The sequence below is a fragment of the Chionomys nivalis genome, chromosome 4 (genome assembly GCF_950005125.1).
Source record: "Chionomys nivalis chromosome 4, mChiNiv1.1, whole genome shotgun sequence".
Classification (NCBI taxonomy): domain Eukaryota; kingdom Metazoa; phylum Chordata; class Mammalia; order Rodentia; family Cricetidae; genus Chionomys; species Chionomys nivalis.
This window is the reverse complement of record NC_080089.1, coordinates 9,964,783-9,981,724: the sequence shown is the minus strand read 5'-3', so window position 1 is coordinate 9,981,724 and position 16,942 is coordinate 9,964,783. Positions and strand designations below refer to the sequence as shown.

The window sequence follows — 16,942 nt, the reverse complement described above, 5'->3', positions numbered from 1 at the left end:
TATGATTACTGTCTATACTCTATTTCTTCTCTCTCCCAAGCCTACTTACTTGTATTTAACACTGTGATCCATTTAGAGGCCTTTTTCACCTGAATCTGTCTTTATTGCATATCTCTAATCCTTTTCTGACCAGGACCATTTGGACTGCTTCTTAAAATGCTAAACAGTATGACTAGGACTAAGGCAGCTTTGACTTTTGGTTCTGCCCAATCCAAAATGGTGGAGGCATGTTAGTTGCCTCTGCAAGCCATGCACACCACCCCAGTTCCAGGTATGCAGCAGATCTATATTGTGCCCTTAAGCAGTTTTTAACAGGCAGACCACAAACCCCATTTAAGTGCTCAGCCTCCAAAAAGAGCCAGAACTGTTCATGCAACTAGCACAAACTAGGAAACCTTCTTAAAGGAACTACGTAGTTTTTGCTGCCAGCGCTGAGTCAGGAAGACCTCTCTTATAGGAGCTATGATGCCCCTGCTTGCCATCAGCAAACAGAGCCTTTCTGTGGTTACCAAGAAGCTGTACTAAACTCTGTTTGTGTGTGTGTGTCTAGAATTCCCATGTGGTAGTGCCAGTTTGTTGGTAGAAATTGCTTGTTTCCTGGCCACTCAGACCCAAATTAATCACACAAAAACTGTTATTAATTGCAGTACCATTTTGCCAATAGATTAAGTGTATTTCTAGCTAGCTCTTACATCTTAAATTAACCCATTTCTATTAATCTGTGTATCGCCATGCAGTTATGCCCTACCAGTAAAGTTCCATCCAGTATTGGTGTCTGTTCCTGTGGGGCCTACATGATGTCTCTCTGACTCTGCCTTCTTTTCTCCTCTATCTCTGCTTGGAATTCCAACCTTGCTCTATTCTGCACTGAAATAGGCCCAAAGCAACTTCTTTATTATGGTCATGGGGATAGACAGAGAGATAACTTTGTATGAGCTACTGACTTTGTTGTGTGTGTGTGAGTAGAAAATATTTCTCACATAGGAATATTGTTATGGTTTTGTAGAATTTGGAAAGCCCAGCAGCAGCTCACTGTTTTTTCCCTTTGAACCTAGAAGCACAGTGATCTTCTGAAGTTATAGTATTCGGCTCCTAGGTCATGAATACAGATCGTAAGTTCACTTGTTAGTCATTCAATATGTACTCATGGAGCACTTAGCAATTTTGGGGGCCATGTGGAAACTGAGGAATAAAAAATAAATTGATGAGGGTTGTTGGAAGATGTTTGAATAAACTTGCAAGTCACAAAGGAGAAAATGAGTAGGGAAAGGAAGCAACACAGAGGGAGCTTCTTGGAAAGGAAAGCACCGTTGATTAATACACCTTAGGAAGACAGTCCTGGAGAGCTTACTAGGCTAGGTGACCAATAAATAAAAGGAGCAGTTTGTAGAAGTTTCTCCGTCAAGGAAAAAGGTCATGGGAGTTTTGCTGCGAAGAGCTTTGAAGTCACTTTTGAGTCTTGGAACTCAACTGAAGGTGCTCTTTCGGACAGAGATATACAGGTGAGCTTCAGTAACATAAGCAGAACAATCTTTATGGAACTCCTAGAGTGCTGAAGCTGAAGCTGAAGCTGGTAGAATGCTTGAGGTCAGTCCCCAATACATCACAAACAGAGCAAGATGGCCAACTCTGCAAGACCCAGGCTCAATGGAAACATTCTTCTCTATGTGTAGCTTGAACTTTTTATCATTCTTACAAAATATATACCTTTTTTTATCTATTGTCCCAGAAATTCCTAGAGTACCTTTCACCAGAATAAACAGGGGGGGTCTGTGCCCCAAGATTGGGAGTCTCAGAGCCTTAATTCTTTGTTTCCAGTACAGCTGTGGGAACTGGTACTAGGCCCCTAGGCCTATAACCAACATCCTATATATATATATTTTTTTTACTTTAACTGAAATTGGAAAAGAGAAATGTAGAAGGGAAATGGATTTATTACATTTTGTCCACATTTTTGGGGCCATCTAATCCACCCCATGCCTGTGGCCATCTCGTAATTTAGAGAAAGATATGAGCCAAAAGCTAGAACATGTGTAAATTTAACTGTGAGAGGTCCTTTTCTGGGGAACAGGAAACCTAGGCAACTGGTTGTCTCTGCTTTTGTTACAAAAGCTGTGTTTTTATTCAAGTCTAAGTCAAGGAAAATAGAAATTAATGACCTTTTCTTTTTATTCTTGAAATGGGGTTTTCCTGTGTAGTTGTGGTTGGCTGTGTAGATGAGACTAGCCTCTAGAGGAAAGATTCACCCATTTTTGAAAGAGAAAAAACATCTTGGGTTTTTGTGGGATGGATATAATCCCCACCATTCCTGGATGGGCAGATCTTCTAAGTCCTTTCTTTTGATGACAACCCATTCAAGTGAACAGAAGCTAGTGGACTGATAACACAGGGAGAGCACAGGGTCTCTCTTGAATATCTCTGGGGGCGTTAGCCCCGGATCACAGTGACACGAGTCAGACTTTAATCAGTAGGGGTTGTTCATGCAGATGATGATCTGCTGGTTTTTTGGGTGGTACCAGATGTAGCTGTACTAGTAGAGTGACCCATGCTGTCTAGACCATATGCTCAGAGAGAAGTTTGATGCCAGAGAAAAGACTGTTTTTCCAAAGGGCATGACCCTAGAATAAATAAGAGATACGGATGCTGTGAGAGATTCCAAGGCACAAAAAAAATAAACCAGTTTTTCAAACTGAAATGACATAGAAGACTGGTTTATACTGGCTTTGATTGAAGTGCTTAATGTAAAGTTTGGACAAAAGATATTTTCAGTGCATCAAAACCAAAGAAACTTTTAAAAGTAACATATGTATCTACATTAATACAAGTATTGACTGTGTGTTGTACACAACAACCAATTAACCAAAGGTAACTTTTTTTGTTCTTATGTTTGAGTAGGTAAAATATACATTACATGTCTTGTAGTTTTTCTAGGTTTATTTCTTTATGTCTGTAGCCAGGATTTTCAGGGGGTCTTCCTCAATGAAATCTTTTTTTTTTTTTGTTTTGTTTTGTTTTTTTGAGACAGGGTTTCTCTGTGGTTTTGGAGCCTGTCCTGGAACTAGCTCTTTGTAGACCAGGCTGGACTCGAACTCACAGAGATCCGCCTGCCTCTACCTCCCAAGTGCTGGGATTAAAGGCGTGCGCCACCACCGCCCGGCCTCAATGAAATCTTTAACCTTGAACTAATCCACAGCCTTTCGTTTCTTGTGGAAACAAAAGCACAAGCTTTCCCCAAGCAACACATCTTTTGACTTCCATTTTGAAGTAAAGACGTTTTAAAAATATGTAGGTTGGTTTAATCTAGCAGCCTTCATAATCCAATGTCTCCTAGTGGCTAGCATTTGTTCATCAGATTTCCTGTGCATTTTCCATTTTTATGTGGCTTTTTTATATATATTGCTTTACTCCTTTTTATAAGGACTTTCTTACTTTTAAGCTATTTTTCTACGATTATCTATAGCCTTTCTCCTTTTCTTCTCAAGCCTATGCACATTTTTGAACACAGTGTACTCTGTTTAGAGGCTTCTTTTGTCTGGATCTGTCTTTATTGAACATCCACAGTGTGCTTTGATCACATGAGACAAATCTTAAGCTGCTATGTCAGCCGCCTGCACAACACAGCTTAGTTCACGGCACTGGCACACGACAGCTGGTGGCTGGCTCCATTCATCAGGCAGCTGCCAGGAGAGGGGTCTCTGTTCTGTGCCTGGCATGAGACGGTGAGACTAGGAAGCCATGTTTGGCTCTGTCTTTGTGCATTTGGAACCTTTTCTTAAGCTTTCTCAGCTCTTATGTGAATATACATGGCCAGACAGTAGATGCCATTTGTAGGTAGACATTTTGTCCCCCCAGCCATCTCAGAAATAACCACATAGAAACTTGATATTAATTATAAATGTTCGGCTGATAGCCCAATAGCTTAGGCTTGCTACTAACCAGCTCGTACAAGTTAAATTAACCCATATCTCTTTTACATGTTTTACCACAAGGCAGTACCTTTTTTTTCAGCACAGCATGTCCATCATCTGCTTCCTCTGTGTCTGGCTGGTGAATCAGCTCTTCTTCCTCCTAGCTTTCTCTTGGTTTGGCTCTCCCACCTAACCTCTTCCTGCCTAGCTATTGGCCAATCAGCTTTTTATTAATAATATACAAAGGGATTAATCCATGGCAAGTGTACCAAAGCCAGAAAAGGCACTCGTGGTTCGAGATACCAGTAGAGGATAGCCAGTAGAGGGAGCAATCAGATGTGGGTCCCACTTAGGTGAGATGCAGGTGGGACATAGCCATAAAGAAAAGGAATGTAGAATATGAAAATGTCTAATAGTTTCAAAGCAAAAAGGCCAAGACTAGAAATAACATTGCCTTGCATTTGTATATTTAACCAGGTGCTTATGGATACATAATGGAGGTCACACATATTGCTTTTAGCAGTGGTTCTCTCTCTCTCTCTCTCTCTCTCTCTCTCTCTATATATATATATATATATATATATATATATATATATATATCATATATCTATCAATATATGAACCTTTGGTTCATATAGTGATAGCCTGCATATTAGTTATTTATATTATGATTCATAACAGTAGAAAATTATGGTTATGAATTAGCAACAAAACAGTTTCATGGTTAGGGGTCACCACAACATGAGGAACCTGTATTAAAGGGTTGCAGCATTAAGAAGGCTGTGAACCACTGGTTTATAGTATGAAGTTTGCAATTTATTTACGTGTTAGAGATTCTGAGCTGTAACATGACCAAAGTCAGAGGGCGCTTGGCCTTCATTAGGGTTTCTATTGCTGTGAAGAGATGCCAGGACCATAGCAACTCATATAAAGTAAAAACATTTAACTGGATTAGCTTACATTTTCAGAGGTCTATTTCACTATCATCTTGGTGCGACATGGTGACTGTGCGTGAGTCTAACAGAGCCAGCAGCCTCCTTTGTGCTTTCTGCTTCATGTTCCTACTTGAATCTTGTCCTGACTTCCCTCCATAAAGGACTATAATATGAGCTGGAACAAACCATTTTCTTCCCCTAAGTTGCTTTTTCTTAGAATATTTCATGATAGTACCTGAGGGAAACCAAGGACACTGTGTGAGCAAGGAAAGGTGATGATGTAATGGGGGGAGGGGAGAAACAGGAAAGCAGGGTTTGTGGTAGGATGAGAAGCTCCAGAGAGGAAGGGTCAGAAGTGAAAGAGCAGCCAGTGCAGACCAGGACTCCCTGATGTCTCTCTGAGGAGCAGGAGGCCAGGACATCTGGTGAGAAGGAGGGGAATTTTGGGCTGGGTTCTTGAGAAGGAACATTCTTTTGAGATAGCCTCTATGGGAAATAAGATTTGGAGTAAACTAGGGTTGAATAAAAGATTTGCCAGAAATGCAAACCAACCGGGTTAGAGAGCTTGAACTTTAGTGTCCTTGCGAGTGTGTGGATCACAGCCAGGAGGTTAGAGTGGGTTGGGAGATTGTGGAACAGTGAAGCTGGGCAGGCAGAGATTGTTGAGGCTTGTCAGGGGTGGAGGGGGTAAACAGGAGGAGTGTGAGTGGGGCTGCAGAATGTGAAGGGATGCTAGCTGGGAGGTCGGTTCTGATGGCAGCAAGCCTGGTGGGGTGTGTGTGTATTAGGTGTTAGTGGGTGGTTGTCAATAAATTCCCGATGGGTTCCCTCGGCCGGAAGGGTGCCTACTCACTCTCTGAGTGCAACAGCTCCTGGATTGGTGTCTTTAAATATGACCGTTCTCTCCTCTGACCTGGCGGGATTGTAGACGGGCACTGTTGTCCCCTTGCAATCACGGTTGGCAGGAAGAGTTTGGAATTGATCAAATTAAATATCTGCTTTTTCTCCCATTTATTTTGGGGCTGTGGGACAAGCTGTCCAGCTCTCTAGCCTTCTCTCCGTTCTCCTCTATGAAATGAATCTAATGCTTCAAATCTCAGGTGGACATTAGATCGTTGGTGTAACACTAGACACAAGGCAATAAGTTCTACTAAGTTCTTGAATTTTGTTAGCATCTTACTTTGTGTTTGGAAAAAAAGAAAAGTCTTGTGAACTTGATTTGTGAACTTGATACATGTAATGCTGGCAAGATCTCAACTAAATGGCTTGAGAATTCGGAGGAAACTCGTGTAAAGTGATGACACCCAAGAAAACCTCCGCTGAAACTAAGTTTAACTCTGTGGCATTGACAGGTTACTCCTCATATTTATACATATTCATTTGTCAAAATTTGGTCATTTGTATAATAAACATGTGACAAATATGTATATAAGCCCAGAACGCACACATATGTAACTGACCTCTCAAACATACTTTTCTTCTTGTTTAGCATTTTCTTTTTTCTAAGATTTATTTGATGGGTTTGAGTATTTGGCCTCATACATACGTATGTGCACCAAAGAGGTGCAGAGAGGTGTAGTGCCTGTGGAGGTCTGAAGAGGTCATTATAGTCCTTGGAGCACGAATTACAGGAGGTTGGGAGCTGCCCTGTGAGTTCTGGGAGCAAATCCAGGCCCTCTGCAGAAGTGGCAAATGCTCCAGTCTGTTTAGTTCTTTCACAGCAGGGAAGACCTTCACTAAGGAACAAAAGCATTAAGGATATAGCATAACGTTATTTCTGCACATCCATTGCCACTTTCTTCTTTGAGGACAGAGAATTTCTTCAATTTTTATAGGTAATACTGATTACAGGGAGCAGTAACAGCCAGTTCTCCCTCCAGCTCCTGGTCGCTCTCTGTCTCTGTGTGTCTCTGTCTCTCTCAGAGATAAGTCTCATGTGTCTCCAGGTTGGTCTCAAACTTACTGTGTAGCTGAAGATTACTTAACTTCTGATTCTTCTGCCTTCACCTCCTGAGTGCTGAGTGTATCACCAGGCTGGGTTTATGCAGTTGTGAGCGGTGATGGGTTGGGAGCGCTGGAATCCAGGGTTCATGCAGACCAGAAAGGCCTGTGCTAGCTGGGCTGCATCCCCAGTAGTCCATAGTAGGCTCCCTTTAAAGGTCAAATCTCAAGCTTTCTTTCTTCTTTTGAGCCCAGATGTTAAGGCCAGTGAGTATGAGTGAAACTGAACCAAGTATCCAGTTAGACCAGAAGAGGGTGAAAGGTGGAAATTTGGTCATGAATTACGGATCTCAGCCCAGATATACAGCGGCAGGCACACTGATAGGTCTGCTGATTGATGTTATAGGTGCTTGAGAACCTCGGAGACACCACAACCCAGGCGTGGAGGAGAGCATTAGAGATAGCAGTTGGGGATTAACCAAGATACTGGTCCCCAGGGTGCAACTTCTGCAAATGTCTCAGAAGTCTGGTGTGGGGGTGCAGGGAAAACTGGATCCAAGGAAATGAACTCGGACTCCAAGAGAGGGCTTCCTGATGGATCCTGTTTGGAGTCTGAATTACGATCTGAGGGTAACTCAGACAACGAGGCCTGTGTGATGGACAGTAAAAGACAAGTCCTAAGATGTGGGGGACCAGGGCATTCCCGACTCTGTGTGGAGGACCAGGTCAGCGTGGTACAGGTTCACTTTTGCTGTCTGCTATCCTGTTCACCTGTAGTCTCTGAATTTATGGTTATTTAATACTTAATTAGGAATCTATGCCATAATATTAAACACTTAAAATACTTTTTACAGCTGGGCCGTGGTGGTGCATGGCTTTAATTGCAGCACTTGGGAGGCAGAGGCAGGCAGATCTCTGTGTATTTGAGGTCGGCTTGGTCTACAGAGTGAGTTCCAGGACAGCCAGAGCTACATAGAAACCCTGCCTTCAAAAAATAAAACACTTTTTACATTTATTTATTTGTATGTGTGTGTGTGTGCGTGTGTATGCATGCGTGTGTGCGTGTGAGTGTGTGTATGTGAGAGAGAGACCTTGGATTCTGTGGAGTGTTGGAAGAGGAATGTCTATGAGTGCTAATGTGCATGATGGGGACCTGCCAGCATTTGTCAGAGACCATTCATACTCCTACCCTGACCTCCACGGCCCCTCCCCCCTTGATGCCGCTGTCAGTTTAGGAGGCAACTTAATGGCTTTGGGAACAGGTCTCTGTGGAACTTAAAACCACAAATGGAATGGAAAAGTCTTATTTGATGTTGCGGCTTCCAGAAAATAGCAACTAGGATTGTCGTCATAAATAAGGTCAGTATGGCAGGGTGGGTAATCTGTCACTAGAGATGTTCATTGCAGTCATTGACCAAAGATACCCAGTACCCTATGGGAAAGGCAGGCTGGTTTTAATACCCTTCCACCTGTTTTATTGACACAATATTTACTATTCAGGTATACTTCAAGCAGGTTGTGTTTGTTATTTTGTACTGAGATTAAATTGATCAACATTCAAAGTATTTTGCGATTTGACAATACTTCTGTCTTTGCTACTCATGAGTTTCATAATTATTCAAAGATAAAGAATTCTCTCGGTAGTTGTCCCTGACATGAACCCCTCAGAATTTTATATAAGTTCCTGCATGTGTCTGCAGTGTAACATACAAACTCACATGTGGCCTACAGAGTCATCTGGCTTTGTACACTGATGCTATTTTTACTTTTCTTGGTGTGGACAGTTTTCGGGACATACAAGTTATCCATCCATTTGTGCTCATCACTGAACTGTGTCCTCTTCCTTTGTATGAGAATCAGTTCAGAGCATTCCCAAGACAGAGCTTCACAGCCCTGTTGCTTGCTTCCTGATTATTGCTGAAGTCATGCCTGGGCTTATAGAATGTAGTTCAGTTCGACCTATATACTGCATGAGCTCAGTTCAACTTATACACACTTCTACAGATTTTCGCGTTTTCCTTGGGACTCAGTGAAATGGCTCACTTAGTTCTTGGCTGTTGCTCATCTGAAAACTGCAAGGGATGAGCTTACTCTAGTAAAATGACACAGCAGGTTGTGGTTGTATGTGGTACTGAGCTGGTGATTTCTGCTTTTGTTTGGAGATGGGTGTCATTTCCAATGGAGGACAGACTTCTGAAAAATTTAGCACAACATTTTGCTGTTATGGTTTAAAAATATGTAAAACTCACACTGACGGAAACATAGAGAGTATGTGACCATCTAGTTACATCAACAATGAGTAGCGAGTTCTGCTTTGGCCTTAAGTTTATTTATTTAATATATATGTGGGAGGTGTACATATCCTACGTGGAGCTCAGGGAACTATACTCGGGACTTTGTCTTGGCCTTCAGTCATGTGGGTCCTGGGTTTTGAACTCAGGTCATCAGGCTTGATAGCAGGTAATTTTAGCTTGAGCCATCACTACAGCCTTATTTGATTTTGAGAAATCTCACTCTGCAGCAGGCTGTCTTAGAATTCAGCATGGATCCCAGACTGGCCTCAAATCCCAGTTGATAGTTCCTCCTCTGTCTCTGGAGTGATGGGATTGCAAGTATGAGCCACCATACTTGGTTCTCTCCTCTCTCATTTTCACTGCAGACACTTAGCAGGCATTCTTATTAAAAAATAAAATTAGCTGGGTGAATTTCAGCTTACTTAAAAGCGTAGGTTACGAAAGAGATTTTGGACATTTAGAAATGTTGGAGAATGGACATTTTTGGCAATTATGTCCAGCCATCACTACACTGTATCACCATCTAGGATGGGATTTGACATTGCCTCGGTGATTATTTTTACACTCACGTGGCCTCTCACAATCACACTTCAAGAATAGATTTCACTAGTTTCCAAAGGGTTTTGCCAATTTTATGTTTTGGAGATAAAATAAAAGGGGTGTGTATAACAATATTTGTGACCTCCAAAAATTTTGCAGTTAAAATTTATATGGGAAACTTTCTTGGTTGTTTTCCAGGAATCATGCTCTACAGATGGACAGGAAGGGGAAGAATCATTAGTGATGAATACTGCCAGGAAAATTTTATTCAGGTGACAGGAATGTAGATAACTGCATAGCTTTCTGAGGTAGATACTGGCTTATCTTTTTTATGACATTTCATGCATTCGAAACTAAGAGCTGCTGTTTTATTCTTGTACATTGGATATACTGTGCAGATATGTTGTTCTAACTTATGGATTCAAATCGTTTTCAGGGTGGGAAACCCAGTGTCTAGTAAGTAACATTTTTGAAGAAGTTGCCCTAAATCAAGTTCCCATCATGAAATAGGTGTGGTCCATATTTGTAATGACTATTACATTAGATGCTAGCCTGCAACTAGAGAGTAAGTATCAATAAATAAAATATGAAAGGCCATAAGCAGATTTTCTGTATGGATATTAGTAATTTCTATAATTTTCCACCTTTAGCTTTTGCCTAGATGACACCTTTGAAAAAATGGTGCGAGCCTCCTACTCGAGGTCTGGGGTATAGTATGCGTCCTGTAGTTTTCATGTTCTTTGTTTTAAGTAGTGTTTAATGAATTGTTTTAATGCATATTGGTCAGTTTCATTGAGATTTTCATGTAAGCCTGTAGCAATCATTTGCTCAAACCTTTTCTCTCAGGTTTACTCTCTTACCCGCTCCCACCCCCACCCTCCATCCCTGGTCCTCTTAGCCCTCTCAGGTAGTCCGTCCAGGGTTTCTCTTTAAAAAATTCTGTTTCTACAAGTAAGAGGAAACATGGGGTGCTTGTCATTATGCGCCTGGCATGTTTTGCATAACATGATGTCTGGCTCTGTCTATTTTGCTGCAAAGGGCGTGGCTCTTTATGGCCGAGTGCAGCTGCTCTGTGTGTTTGAATGCATGACACCTCAGTGGCTTGATACTATTGTGACTAGTGCTGCAATAAATGTGGATCCGCAGGCGTCTCTTCTATGAGGACTCTGCCTCCTTCAGTGCAGACACACAGTAATATAATGAGGTCACGTGGGAGTTCTGTTTTTGGTGTTTTTGAGGAAAATCTATACTGATTCTCAAGGGATGCAATGGTTTATTCTCACCAGCAGTGTACAGGGATTGCATTAACGACAGCATCACTGGTATTTATTGTGGTATGAGCTGCGGGCCTGCTTTTCGTCCTGCCCGGCTCCCGCATGGTTAGCTTTATACCCGAAATAACAACACACGCATTGTATTCTTTTAAACACTGCTTGGCCCATTTCTATTCATGTGTGTAGCACCCCAAGGTGTGCTTACCGGGAAGATTCTAGCCTACGTCCATCCTGGGTTGGAGTTTTATTGCATCTGCCGGGGAGAAGGGAGCATGGCGTCTGCTCCAGAGAGCAGAGCTGTCGAGTCTGAGCTCACTTCCTCTTCCTCCCAGCATTCTGTTCTGTTTACTCCACCCACCTGTGTTTTAACCTATAAGGGCCAAGCACTTTCTTTATTACTTAACCAATGAAATCAACAGATTGATATGACACTCCCACATCAATTTATTCTGATTGATGGGAAAAATAGAATCTCAATGCACTTTTGATTTGTATTTCTTTGGTGGATAAGTGTAGTGAACATTGCTCATGTGCTGACTGCTGTTTATAAGTCCACGAGTGAGAAGTGGCTGCTAGTTCTTTGCTCGAATGCACGACCTTGCTTGTTTGCCTGTTAATTCTTTTATCTACCAAGATTCTGACAGTGTCCAGTTGAACTTTGGGGTTGGTGACTGGGATCCCCAGGAACATGTTCTCCTAAAATCTAGTTTGCATGATAATAACGAGATTTCTATGCTGGTTTGTGGGACTCTTGTCTGTTTTTTTTGTTGTTGTTGTTGTTGTTGTTGTTGTTCTAGCAATGTGTTAATGAAATACTCCAAAGCTTTAGCCACGTGCTTCTGGAGTTGGTGGACCACCAACCAATTTGTGAGATGAATAGCCATTGTTCCCATGTGCTTACTTTCTCAAAGAACACAATATCCTCATTTGGGCCAAAAATAAGTATTTTTAAATGAAACCGGCTTTATAATATGTGAAAAGAACAGTTTTAGTTCTTTTTTTTTATTCCAAAGGCTTTTCCCTGCAAACTCAACAAAAGAAAAAGAGGGAACAAAATTTATTGTCAGATTGGCTCCAAATCCCCAAAACTGCTGGAGGGTGGGAGGTTTTTGTTGTGGGAACCAGACATTCAATTTCTTTTGCATGTTAAAATTTGTCTCCTCATTCATATTATAATCAGCTATTATCTTGCCGAGTTTATAAATAGTATTTATATGGAAAACAGAGCAGTTGAAATGTAGTAGAAAATGGCATCAGTCTCTTTTGAACAGGGAGAGGCAGTGGGAACCCAAAATAAGAATCTGAGTTGCCTCTTCCTGGAGACAAAACTCTCGTTTAAAGCAGCCATATTTTTGTGGGTTTCCTAATGGAGCCTGTGTGCTTCTGCAGGTGACCCAAGAGCCTGTCTGTGGTCACTTTCTGAGTTGAACAAGTGAGTGGGTCTTTGCTGCTGCTGCCTGTTCCTCTGTAAAGCCCTGTTTGTCCCAGGGTGCTCCCTGACTGCCCTGTAGTAGGTCTGTCCTTTGTGAGGCCCTGTTTGTGCCACAGTGCTCACTGGCTGGCTTGTGATAGATAGTTAGACCCTGACGTGAAGTCCTGTTTGCTCCCAGGTCCTCGCTGGCTGCCTTGTGATGGATATGATTTAACTTTTGGAAACTGTATCCTATGCAGCCTGTGCCCTTCCAGCTTTGTGGCTGTTAGAAAATAAAGAACTTGTTGGATCTTCCTATTTTGATATTTGTTTTAAAAATTATACATTTTATTACATTAACAAAAACTACCAGTTTCTGTTCCTGCCAGTCCCCTCTGCTTGTATTTATCCCCAAGATCATTTCAGAAGCCACCGTACCTTATGTTTTCCAGGACCATGATGGTCCTGCTGTTCCTTGATTGTCATTTTTAGGCACTACCTCCTGACATCATGTGTCTTTGTCTCAAATTGCCACACCATCCTGTTATTCTCCCAACTCAGGGCAATTCAGTTAGCAGCTTTAATATTCATATTATAATGAATGCGTGCATTACCTCTGACACAGCTAGTATATTATGAGTGTGCTATTTGTATATCTTTGTTTTCCCAGTTTGTAACTGGCTGTGATTTCTCTATCTCTTCTTTTTCTCCATCCCTCCCTTCCTTTCTTCACCTTCTTTCCATTAGTCACCTATTGTGATAATGTTAATTGGCAATTTAACAAAAATCTAGTCTGCCCCTGGAGATGGACCTCTGAGCCTTCTTGTGGGGCATCTTTATTGCTTTAATTGAGGTGGATGACCTGCCACCGTGGGGGACACCATTCCCTAAGTGGATTCTGCACTACAAAGGTAGAGTAAAGGAGCTGAGGAGCAGGTGCACTCACTGCTTCATGTGACTCCCTCCTTGGTGGACTTCTCCCTGCTTGATGGACTGACAGTTACCTGCTTGACAGACTTTGACTGTTCCCTGCTTGATGGACTGACTGTTCCCTGCTTGACAGACTTTGACTATTCCCTGCTTGACAGGCTGGCTGTTCTCTGCTTGATGGACTGACTGTTCCCTGCTTGATGGACTGACTGTTCCCTGCTTGACAGGCTGGCTGTTCCCTGCTTGACAGACTGACTGTTCCCTGCTTGATGGACTGACTGTTCCCTGCTTGATGGACTTACTGTTCCCTGCTTGATGGACTCACTGTTCCCTGCTTGATAGACTTACTGTTCCCTGCTTGACAGGCTGGCTGTTCCCTGCTTGACAGACTGACTGTTCCCTGCTTGATGGACTGACTGTTCCCTGCTTGATGGACTTACTGTTCCCTGCTTGATGGACTCACTGTTCCCTGCATGACAGACTGACTGTTCCCTGCATGACAGACTGTTCCCTGCATGACAGACTGTTCCCTGCATGACAGACTGACTATTCCCCTTGATGGACTGTTCCCTGCTTGACAGACTGTTTCCTGAACTGGAAACTCTGAAACAAACTCTTCCCTTAAGCTGGCTTTGTCATAATATTTTAGCAGCACAGCAGTGAAAGAAAGTCAGACGCCCTTGGCTGATCAAATTGTCCAACCTGTTCTGACAACTCTCTTTACTCGGAGGAAGTAAAGATGTAATATGCACTGGACTCGAGAGAAAACTTCCTCTTTTTTGAGATATATTTTTCTTAGCATCTAGTAATTATCCATGAGGTGGGTTTTCCTTCCTTCCTTCCTTCCTTCCTTCCTTCCTTCCTTCCTTCCTTCCTTCCTTCCTTCCTTCCTTCCTTCCTTCCTTCCATCCTATCTTTCTTTCTTTGTTTCTTTCTAGACAGGGTTTCTCTGGGTATCTCTGTATCTCTGTCTGTCCTAGAACTCACTCTGTAGACCAGGTTGATTCTCCTACCTCTGCCTGCTGAGTGCTGGGATTAAAGATGCACACCACCATTGTCCAGCTAAATAAAGCTACTTTATTTATTTACTGTGTTGTTCCTTTCACTGTCATAAAGTGGGTTTTGATATATTTTTTTTTTTTTTTTTTAAAGACAGGGTTTCTCTGTAGCTTTGGAGCCTGTTCTGGAACTAGCTCTTGTAGAGCAGGCTGGCCTCGAACTCACAAAGATCTTCCTGCTGCTGCTTCCCCAGAGCTGGAATTAAAGGTCTGCACTTTTCATACATTTATAGAATGTATTTTGATTATATTGACTTCTTCTTACCGTCTTTTGTCTCCTTCCCACTCTTTTGGATCCTCTTTTACTGTCAAGTTTTTTAAATGGCTGAGTGAATTTTATTAGAGCCGCTCAGAAGATGATGAGAGAGCCCTTGTTTACAGGTAGAGGGAAAATGTATTTCCCTCTACCCTCAACCATTAGCTCTATACAAATTCTTAGGGAGGGGTGGGACCTTGTGACTTCCTGCCCTTCCCATGATGAATGATGAATGTTGATGGCTTAATCACTGCCACACAACTGCCACAGGTTAGGGTATGGTGGAAGCCAGCACCTCACAGTGCACCCCACACAGCTGCTGTAGGATAGGGTACAGTGAAGCCAACACCCCACAGTGCTCCACAGTGCTGCCCTCCTGTGCACCCCACAGTGCTCTCCTCCTGTGCACCCCACAGTGCTCTCCTCCTGTGCACCCCACAGTGCTCTCCTCCTGTGCACCCCACAGTGCTCTCCCCCTGTGCACCCCACAGTGCTCCACAGTGTTGCCTGTGCACCCCACAGTGCTTTCCTGTGCACCCCACAGTGCTCTCCTCCACACCCCACTGTGCTCTACAGTGTTCTCCTCCTGTGTACCCCACAGTGCTTTCTTCCTGTGCACCCCACAGTGCTCTCCCCCTGTGCACCCCCATATTTTCCTCTAGAACTTACACTCTTTCCATTCCTTCTTCTGTAATGTTCCTGAGCTAATTGAATTCAGTTTGGGGCTTTGCATTACTGAGTGCTACTAAGTATACCTATACAGTATTATACACAAGTACATGTGAATCTTCGTGAGTGTGTCCACGCACGCATACCTGTGTGCACACGTGAAGTGGGGAGAATGTATCTGTTATTTTTCACCATTTTTATTTGAGGTAGGAGCACTCCCTGGACCCAGGTCTCAGCATTTTCTAGCTCAGTTGGTAGCTACGGAGTCCCCGGGGATCCTCATGTTTCTGTCATTTTCCCATCCAAACACAGTGGTCACAGGCGTGTGTGGCTATGCCCAGTCTTCTATGTGGGTGCCGGAGATGCAGACTTAGGTCCGCAGGCTCACACAGAGCCGTCTCTTCAGCCTCATTTATTGCTTCTTACAGATTCGAAACTGTTTGACCTAGAGAAATGGCTCAGCAATTAAGAGAACTGGCTTATTTTTCCCATGTCCTGAGTCCAGTTTCCAGTACCCACACAGTGGCTCACAATCTTCTATGCTGGGATCTGATGCCCTCCTTCTGGCTTAAAGTTGTTTATGCAGATTGAGTACTACATAAAATAAATAAATAAATCTTTAGAAAACAAATGCAGCAACAAAAATGTTTCATATGCACAGACCATTGTTGAGAGAGGACTATTTTTAGGTAAGTTTCATATATTAAGTATATAATCTATATTTGTTTTAGGATCTGTAGACAAACTTCTGGGCTTCAGTTAGTAGCTCACAGAGAGACACCGCCTCTTCTCCACAGCTGTGAGTCTTTGGTCTCTTACTATATGCTTCTTTCTATGGCTGTACAAACAAAATCACACAATATAAGATACAAATTAGTAACTGTTTCATTGTAATGTTTGCTCTTATGTAATTAAATATTAGCCCTGAAAGAGAATTAAAACTTTTCTTTCTGTCTTGTTTTTAAATAGCTCAATCGCTGAAAGAATTCGCAAGGCTTCTTATTGCCGTAGAAGAAGAAAGGCGGAGGCTGGTAAGTTTGTTCTTATTTCTCATGAATTCTGCTGTGTTTGAGCATGCCAGAAGACAGAATAAATCTGATTTAGATAGCCATATAGCATCTCACAACTAGAAACACAAAGTAAATGCTACATGCAATTTGGAAAAGATCTTTGACTGTAATTAAGTTTAAAGATATTGTATAGGGGGAACTGATTAACAAAGTGGATAAAACAGTCTACTAAAGGCTGTTAGCATGAGACTTTGAAATGGGGACATTTGAGTAGGGTCGTGAAAGTCGGGGGGATGTTGCTAGTTGGAAAAAATGGGTTTAAAATATTTCTAGACTAGTAGGTTAGCTTATGTAAAATATTAGGTCACAATTATTGGCAGTGCTTCTTTACCCAAAATATAATTTAGTCTGGGTATGGTGTTACATGACTTTAATCTCAGTACCCAGGAGCGAAACTCTATGAAGTTGAAGGCCCACCTGGTCTATGTAATGAGTTCTAAGTCAGCCAGAGATACACAGCGAGACGCCATCTTAAAAATTAACAACAAACAAACAAACAAAGAAATCAAAAAAGAAAGTTACTGCAAATTTTGGGTGTTAGAGAGTCAGTCGGTTCAGTGGTTAAGAACGCATGTAGAGTAGCCGGGTTTGGTTCTCAGCACCTACATGGTGTCTTCCATCCAGCCATCTGCGATGCTTGCTCCTGGGACTCTGAC

The 16,942-nt window shown here is 42.3% G+C and overlaps 1 protein-coding gene across 1 annotated transcript in view; it reads left to right on the top strand.

Moving 5' to 3' along the window:
- The window catches only part of Arhgap42 (Rho GTPase activating protein 42), a 220,821-nt gene that overhangs the window by 67,975 nt on the left and 135,904 nt on the right, over nucleotides 1-16,942 (top strand). The window contains exon 3 of the mRNA XM_057768277.1: nucleotides 16,186-16,247. Coding sequence (XP_057624260.1) covers nucleotides 16,186-16,247 — 62 coding nt within the window. The remainder of the gene's footprint in view (nucleotides 1-16,185; nucleotides 16,248-16,942) is intronic.